Source organism: Poecilia reticulata, linkage group LG7 (genome assembly GCF_000633615.1).
Source record: "Poecilia reticulata strain Guanapo linkage group LG7, Guppy_female_1.0+MT, whole genome shotgun sequence".
NCBI lineage: Eukaryota > Metazoa > Chordata > Actinopteri > Cyprinodontiformes > Poeciliidae > Poecilia > Poecilia reticulata.
The window spans coordinates 1,418,110-1,427,582 of record NC_024337.1 but is presented as its reverse complement, the minus strand read 5'-3'; the positions used below and the strand labels follow the sequence as shown (position 1 = coordinate 1,427,582).

At 36.7% G+C, this 9,473-nt stretch overlaps 1 protein-coding gene across 5 annotated transcripts in view; it reads left to right on the top strand.

Annotated features, from left to right (window-relative positions):
- Nucleotides 1-3,152, top strand: part of LOC103466869 (solute carrier family 41 member 3) — a 41,045-nt gene extending 37,893 nt beyond the window's left edge. For all 5 annotated transcript variants that reach the window (XM_008412754.1, XM_017305921.1, XM_008412756.2 and 2 more), the window contains 2 exons: nucleotides 110-258; nucleotides 2,556-3,152. In XM_008412754.1, the coding sequence (XP_008410976.1) occupies nucleotides 110-258; nucleotides 2,556-2,729 (323 nt within the window). In that variant the 3' untranslated portion in view covers nucleotides 2,730-3,152. The remainder of the gene's footprint in view (nucleotides 1-109; nucleotides 259-2,555) is intronic.
- The last annotated feature ends 6,321 nt before the right edge of the window (nucleotides 3,153-9,473 follow it).

Below are 9,473 nucleotides of genomic sequence, written 5' to 3'. Positions count from 1 at the left end.
GTAGTCCTGGCCCCCCCCCTGGCCCCTCCAACTTTAAAAGTCTAGCTCCGCCACTGCTCAGCAAGGTGAGCAGAGGGAATAATGCTCCGTCTTGTCTTGTGCGTCCCAGGAGTGAATTCTAAGTCGGCGCGTGTGCTGCTGCTGCTGGTCGTACCCGGGCACCTGGTCTTCCTCTACACCATCTCTCTGCTGCAGGGAGAGGAGGCTCCTGTCACCACAGCCTTCGCCATCTGCTACCTGTTTGCAGCTCTGCTCCAGGTAAGCTGACTCAGCTGCATGCGCACACTGGGCCTCATTTATCAAAATCTGGCATAGACGGACGGGGATGCAGCAACAATCGTATGACAAGGTATATGTGTGAACAAAGTCAGTCCCAAAGGTGTCAAGAAACGGCCGAAAACGCTCGTTATTTATATATTAATACATTACGAAGTGAACTTCAAAATCCCCTATGCATCTGATTTTACACAGTACGCAAAAAAAAAAAAAAGATTTTCCATGAACCAGGTGAACCAAGAAGCAGTCATATGACGGTACTTCACATACAGGCCAATTAAAAATGGCTGTTGCACCTGTTACACAACTGTGAGGTGACTGGTGCCCAGTGTTGGTGTGTATTTGAGAAGTTTACTGCGTGTCAGCCACATTCTGAGCCTCGGATAGTTTACACACACACACACACACACGCACACACACACACACACACACATGTATACACACAGTGAAGTCAGTGACTGCTGGACAATTTTTGGTAATAAATCTCAAAAAACGGTGAATAATTTCTTTAACGTTGCTGGCTGAAATGTTCTTCTCCACTATCAGGGAACATAAGCTTTATTTTTCTGTTAAATATTTGTTGCTCTATATTTTCTCAGTAACTTTGTTTGGTTTTCCAACCATTTTTTTCTAATTTTATTGTAAAATCCAACGACATTAATCATTTGAACTTCAGTAACTTGCAACACATTCAACTTTTCCTAATATTATCACATTACAGCCACAGATTCCTGTGCATTTTGTTCAGCTTTATTACAGTAGACCAATACAATGCAGTGCATAACTGTAAAGTTGGAAAATATCAAAAAGGTTTTAAATGTTTTAGAGGGGTGTGCTGTGGTGGAGCAGGGGTTAAGCACAACCCACATATAGAGGCCCTAGTCCTCAACGTGGCCGTCACAGGTTCGATTCCTGCCCTGGCGACCCTTGCCACATCTCTTCCCCTTGCCTTATTACCAACTTCCATGTTGGTAATGAGACTATCAATTAAAGGCCACTAGAACCAAATAAACCTTTTAAAAAAAAGTTTTAGAGGTAAAATTTTAAGTATGGGGGAAATCAGTTATAAGTCCATTAAAGTGCAGCATATTACTATTAAAATCTTAGATTCAATTATAGAAATGTACATGTTATGCCACATGTTTTTCATATTTTCTGTTGGCCACTTGATGACAGCCATTACTCAAGATGGCCACCAGTTTTGGCACAGTGCTGCCCATTTTCATGACTTGAATGAACCTTTTATGTGTTTAACATTAGCTTCCACTTGTTTTTTTGTGCATTGGTTTAGCATTAGCAGAGCAAAATTTATTTTATGTGTTTAGCATTAACACAGCTAAGTGCAGTCATGCTAATGACCTCATTATTTGAGGTCATTAGCATGAGGTAATTAGGAAAATTAATTTAGTGCTAAATTAATTTTCCATGACATGGTGGCCATCTTGAAAGTGGTTGCTAACAGTTTTTCTTGTTTGTTTGTTTTTCAGAAAAGCTAGCCTCTGGGTACATCTGTTCCAAGTTATGTTCTTGTATCCACATGTTAAGGATCTTGTTGAAATAATTAAACATCTGCTTAACTATTAATAAGATCCTTTCCTCCTAAGGTTTGTCATATTGCCACTATAAATACTGGAGAGATGTTATTGTTTTGGCTGTTCTATTGGGCATATCCAGACTCTCAGAGACAATAACGGCTGTCAAAAAAAGAAAAAAAAAACAGTTTTGTTATTCAGTTCTGGAGGCCAAAGCTCGTTGCTCTTCAGTGACTTTAATAAGCTCCTGATTTCTTTAACCAAAAAGTAGTATTCAGCTACTCAGCTCAGATGAATACAAATTCATGATACCCTTTTCAAATATTGATTTGTAAAAAAAGAAAATTGTTGAGCTTTGAAGTTGTAACGTAACGTGACAAATTGTGAAAAAATTCAAGAATACTTTTTGGAGACGTACATTTCCAGTTGGGTATCAAATGTTATTACTTGGTGTTGACCGATTGAAGTTTTCATAAAATCAGTATGGCTACCGATTTTAGCCATACTGATTTTTTTTTGTCTGAAAAGTGACTAAATAATAATTCAGTGACAAAGTTGGCTCTGTATTGGTGGATAAGATTGCTTTTTCATGTCAGTATCAGCCAATCACCAAGCTCACAAAATTAAGGCAATTTGGAACGATTTATTGAAGCACCCATACCTACTAACTTTAACTCTCACTTATTAAAACCCAAACGCAGCCTGCTCCAAACGATGTCCTTCGTTTTTTTTGTTGTTTTTTTTCAGGTAGCCATTCTTCTTTACGTAGCCGATCTCATCGTCCGTCTGATGTGGAGACGAAGTCTGGACCCCGACAACTTCTCCATCCCGTACTTGACCGCTCTGGGGGACCTGCTGGGAACTGGCTTCCTGGCCCTCTGCTTCCGCTGCGTCTCAATGATTCACAGTTTGGGCCTGTGAAGTTTTTCCCACTAATCCCTGAACAAACACTAAGATAACACCTGTCTTACTGCACCACTTTTTTTTTCTTCTAAAGCAATTTTGAGAGTTTCTCCTGATCTTGATCACTGAGCCAGTTCAAACTGAAGCTCTACAAACCCAGGCCTTTATTTTCCCTCTCTAGAGGAACACCAGTCGAGTCCCTGCGGTGAGCGGCTGGCCTCACTTTGGAGTTGGGTTTACAGAAAAGACTTACAGCTGCCATCTTTAGACGGGCCGCTCTGTGCATGTATGCTGGAGGACATACAAGTTGCTACACATAACAGTAATTGGATTGAATATGAGCGAAGAGTTCAGTTTGCATTATGACTCACGTGTCCCGGTACGTTAGGTCAAGTAGACGGGGATGTTTCTGTATCTCCTTTACAAGCTCTTATCTCATTTTAAAAAAATAACATTTAAGAGCTCTATCATGACAGATGTACAACAGAAGTTATATAAAATGTATATAAAAGGCCATTGAGGAAGAAATATGAAATAAACAATGGATCATGTCAGATTTGTTCTTTAGTTGAATACATTGATCACTGTTCCTTTTCATCTTTGTCCCTATTTGCCATCATGGCTGCATCTGTGGCTCTATTGGCTCCAGGCTCTACTCCTTTTTTCTCTTGTCATCTTTCTATGCTGCATTTCCCTCCATAGTAACAACTTGGTTGAAATCAAATTCTTCAATAGGTCAATAGGTCAATTCTTCAATAGGTGTTTAAAATCTACTAAGCTGCCGACTTCAGAGTTTGTGACGCACTAAATGTTGCTTTTAAATCAGTGCCAGTGGTAGCTGTGACATGTCTGGGGTCTGTTTGTGGCTTTTGGCAGCAGCTTTGTGCTTCTTATACTGCATATGTCTTTCTACAACCTTAACCCTGTAGTGCCAAGCTTCTTTGCACAGAATATACACAGTATTGTAAGGGTTAGCAACAGAATCAATGCCTCACATCGTTCAGTCAAGTAGAGATAAATGTGTCTCCTAACAGCTAGTTACTAGTAGCCTCAACCGTCTGGAGTGAGAGAGTAGTCCCCCAGATACTCTCACACAGATTCAGGTCAGAGGGTAAGCGACCCTCCATATCCTCTACAGGAGTAGTCAACCACTACTGACTAATCTATACCAGAGTGAGAAGGTAAAACCTTTTTATAGACACAAAGAAGGAAGACTATTACGCAATAGCTGTTCTCAGAATGGAAGGGCCGAGCAAAACTCAACGGAAGGAAACTTCTTGACTCATAAATGTTAAAGGACACACTCTTGTTTGTCACACACACCCTCTCAGTCACATGAAATGAGAAGTTTATTGTCCTTAGAGAACAAACAGTATACACTAAAAGTCAAATCAACCACTTTATCTGATGAAAGCGGGGATTTCTTCGCTAAGTACAGCTTCTCTAGTTTCTGTTCTCTTTGGCAGATTTATTTTATTAACAAGTGATTTAGTAACAAGTAATCAAATTTATTTGTTTTTGAGCATTTAATTGTAGAAAAATCTGGATTTTTTTCAGACATGTACTCCTTGGGTTTTCGTAGTTCAGAGTCATGTGAGCTTCTGATTATTTGGAACTTGAATTCCAGTGAAACTTTGAGTGGGGAAATATATTTGGCGTCACATGTTAGTGAACTTCCTTTGAACACAGAGCTGGAGCTTCTCTTAAAAAACTCCATGTTCACTGTCAGGCAGAGTTCACCACTCCTCTGAACGTCTCCTTGGTAGCACCAAAAAGTGAGAAAGAATCTGATTGGATATAAAATTACTAAACAAGATAATTCAAGATTATTTTACTTTTGATATAAGGAAGTAGTTAGTATTGTTCTTTTCCATATTTGAGAAATGGAAGAAAAACAAAAAGTAAATTACTGTACTTCTCCAGAAATCCAGTTCAAATGAACGGGACTTTCTGGGCCAACCAGTTCAATTAAAGTGGACTAAACAGGACTGGTTTGAATCCGTCCTTAATCAGAAAGAAGTCATGTTTTTGAAGAGTTTCTCCTTGTTCCAAACAAACCATGCTTCTATTTCGAAGGTTTATATTGAAGTCATAAATGGAAGGCTTGAGGATTCAGAACAGGGTATTAAAATAGTTTAGCCTTTTCCCATCAAAGTGTGACAACAATGGCCTGGAACTGATTTCATTTCTTTGTATTATCTCATTCTTCTCTGTACCATGTAAAGCTAACCTTTTCCATTTCATTTAAAGCACTGAGGAGTTCACCTATTTCACCATCTGCACAACATTTGAATATTTGATTTTTTTTGCTGTGATTTAATTAACATAAAAACACTAAATTAAAATGTTTCCAGCTTTTGTTTGAGTGTTGACATGGAGAGTTAAAGAAGTCTTGTAGTTCAGTTCTCAGAGCCATTAAAATCTCATATGTTTACATACAATCACTTTCAAAGATACTCACAGAAAAGAATTCAAGCCAGTTCTTACTTGACAGTGCTGTGAAAAAGTATTTAACCCTTCACAGGTTTCTGATCAAAAAGAGATTTCTTAATTGACCAGGCAAAGTGAGTTAATTCATTATTTTACAAGCGATGCGATTCTATTTTCACAGAGGGCCGGTTGGTTTGGATAGATTTTTTTTTCTTTAGTAAATGAAACAATCATTTAAAAACTGTGTTTTATATTTACTTATATTATCCTTGTCTTATATTTGTTTGTTATTAAACAATTATTTGTGACAAAAACTAATTAAAAACAGAAGAAATCTGTAAGGGAGCAATGACTTTCTCACTTCAAGTTTCACACTGATGTATTTTTGTAGATCTCAGATCAGATTCAGAACTCATCACATCTCCATGATGTTGTCTACCAGATGCTCCTCCACCATGGCTGAATTAGATGAACCTAAACTGGAACTAGGGCTGAGCGACAAATCAATTTTAGCTGTTAATCCAATTTATTTGTTTTTGAGCATTTAATTGTAGAAAAATCTGGATTTTTTTCAGACATGTACTCCTTGGGTTTCCGTAGTTCAGAGTCATGTGAGCTTCTGATTATTTGGAACTTGAATTCAGGTCAATTTACAGACCTGAATTCAAGGCTTCAGGTCTGAATTTTTGTGAAATTTGTGAAATCCCAGTTTTCACAAATATTGTTTGTCATTTGTAATTTATTCTTGAGAATAATTTTAGATCTTTTTAATTGGAAAAAAACTACCAATTAAAATCTGAAATTTGGTATGCTTTTTTCAGGTATGTTTGATACATGAAAAGTAAAAAACATTTTTCTATGTTTGATATGGCTCTGACTTACGGTTCAAGATTAAAAATGGTTTATCTAGGCTAAATAAGGAAATTCATTGTGTATTTTTAGAAAACTTGTTTCATGAGGGATTAAAAAGTGCAGAAATTTGACATCACACACCTTCCATATGCGTGGAGCAAGTTGCAATTGCAAACTGCGTTTTTTTGTCAAAATTTTGCTCACATTTGTAATGTAAACATAGCTACTGATAATCTGCAGAATTACTGTGTGTGTGTGTGTGTGCATTTTACCTAGCCTCTTATTCTGTGAGAATAAGAGTGGGGTCTTATTTTCCACTCTTATTCTGTGATAAATAGATCACTGCTATGTTGTGTTGTACCAGCATAAACATGTCTATAAACAGGGCTGGATGATACAAACCTGAAGTTTATAATCAGAATACCACCAAACAGTCATACAGGAGATCTGTAGAATTCTGGATTCTTCTGTTAGTCGTTGAATCAGATGAGTTTTCACAAAGTTTTTTTATATTCCTCAAAAATGCTTGTGTTCTGAACTTTTACCAGGATTATATGTGATATAAGGAAGTAGTTCATACAGTTCTTTTCCATATTTGAGAAATGGAAGAAAAACAAAGAACAAATGTCCAATTTTGACATCAACCTAAACACAGGATTTAGGAGTTGCTGAAAGAATCTACAGAAAATATGAGAAAATTGAAGGGAAATATTTAGCTTGCTACCTACTACATGTTCTGTGTGTTATTCATTTGTTTCTGTTACATTTTAAAATTTGTACATTTTTACATATGGTTTATCATCCAGCTCTGACTTGGAGAATAAAGTGTGATTGTGTGATATTGAGCTGGTTATTTAAGTAGTGATGCACCAGTCAGTTACAGCCTGTGATTGAAATTTGCCATTTTGTCCCTGATTGTCTCTGGTCAGTAGTTTATGTAGTGCAAACTAGAAAAAATGAATCAAAATGTAAACAAAAAAAAACAAAGCTCAATTCCCTTTATTTTCTGTTGGATTCAAAGCTACTGGCTGTAATAAGTGTTTGACACATTTACTCATTCATTAAAAAAAAAAAAGGTTTTACATGCTATATGCTAAAGTAGTTACAAAGAAAACAGGACGTGACCCAAACCAGGAGCTGAAAACCAGTACAGGCCAGTAAAAGCCTGACTGGTGCATCTCTACTCATCTGTAGCATCAAGCTGCCTTGAAATCAAATGTCGACTGTATTGTTACTTAAATCTAATTTTGTTAAGTGTTTGGAATGTTGCAAGTTTTTACTTTCTGTAGGCAAAACTTTGTACTGAATTTAAATGTTGACACTGCCATATTATGAGAAGGCCTTTCTAAATGTATTCACCTCAGCTTCCAGTGCCGTCTCATGTCTTACATGTAAATGGTTTTATTTGAATAAAAAACTACCGTCTTTAAGGTGTGCTACTTTGCCACCATCACCTGCATAAGCTTATGCGGGTAGTGAAAGCCAGAACTGTAGAAAATTGTTTAATTTAATAAAGCATATCTGGTGGTGAGAGTTAAGTTTGGTTTTGAAAGTCTTTTTTTTTATTTTGGCCTGATCAAACCGGTTAATCCACAATAGCTTAAACCTTTTTTAAACGTCAACATTTTGTGATCACAAGTCAGGAAAACATCAGACCTGAAATTCAAATATCAAACAAATACTATGTTACGCTATGCAGATGCTCTATCTGCACCAAAGAAAGTTTGCATGCCGCTTCTTTGATGTGACTCCCAACAGAAGTGTAGGCCAACCTATTTTCTAAATACATTTTATATCCTCTTTACCTCTGAGGAACTTTAGAACTGAACTTCCACAACAGTTAATCTGAAGCATTTAAAATTAAACAGGTTCTTTAATGTTTTCTGTAAAAAGCAAATACGTAAGATGGCTCAATACACTATGAAATATGTAGGTCATTAAGAAGCTTTTTCTTCAGAACCTTCATTTCTGCTGGCCAGTCAGTTTGTCAGCAGGTAACACCTCCCAGCCCAACAGGGGAGACTGAAGTCCTGTTCAGTCACTGGGAGAGAGGAAGACATGTTCCTTTTATAAAAGAAAAGGCTGGAATCCTCAGCAATAAGATGATTCTGCTGCCAACAAATTTGTGACAAATTAGAAAGAAAATCACCAACACAAACTTCTCAGCTCTGTTTTGAGTCGTCTTTAGGACAGAAGAGGATGGAACTAATAGCAGGTGTTCTTGCTGTAAACTTTAGGTATCGTCAGCATTGACGCTGTGAAACTGAATTACGATCACTACAAAATGATAGGAACATTAAATATTAAAAAATGAAACCCTGAGAGGTGTGTTCCAGAGAAGCATAGATCACAGATAAAACTTTAAAATGTTTAAACAGGATGATTTACTCCTTTGCAGGTTCAAAATCAATTACAGTTAAAGTTAACATAAAATATCCACCGTGAACAGATTATTTCAGCCATATTCAAATGCTTGACCCTCTCCCTCCACAAAGTCCCGGTAACAGCAAAATGACTAGCAGTGGATTTTTCTGGGCCAAATATCTGTTTTGTTGTTTTTTTAACCAAGTTAAATGCGATGGAAACTAACCTGAAGGTGACAAATGTGAAAAACCGTTAAAAGCATCTTTTCTTGTGTTAAACTGTGTTATCCTCCTGGATTTACTCAGTTGCATTAAATGAGCACCACCATGAACTGAAACGGTTCAGGAGGGAAACCCGGACATTCTTCTCTCCACTTACTCCCTCTGAGGAATCCCTGAGTGTTTCCAAGTTAAAACACACACACACACATACACAGTTCCTCTAACACTTTCAGGTCTTCATTTAATTTTGAATTTCAGACTTTTCAAGTCTAATGATAACCAAACCTCACGATGTGCATCACAGAACATTTTAATAGAATCTAAAAAGAACACAAAAACACCAGAAGACATTTAAACACCTGGCTGAGTCTGCTTGAATCTGAGTGAGACATTTTATTTGCTGAGTTTAACTGAAATACTGTCAGTGTTTACATGGTTGACGTTATGGGATGTAGGTTGAGTGTTGATTGGACCGTTGCCATGCGACAGTCACGTTTTTTAACAAAATGATTGTAATTTGGTAGTTTATGGAAAACTGTTTCATTCAAAATTAAATAAATAAATACTATTATTAAATCATTAATAAATATTCCATTAGTTAAATATTGTCATTAATTTTTAAATAGGTAGCTTATTTTATTTTTATGTGTATTTATTTCAAGATATATATGAATTTTGGGTTTTACTTATCATAGCGGGTTTTTTGTGATGGTTTTATTTTATAAAGCTACTTTATGTATTTCCTGGACTTTTATTTCAGGCTCTTTATCAATTGCTCGTATTTTCAAATTAGGAGGCGAAGTTTTCTCTGTTCACAGTGACTTCACAAAGTATCACAAAATAAAACACAATTATGAAAGAAATAAAACTGATTGACAAAAAAGCTCCCCATGAG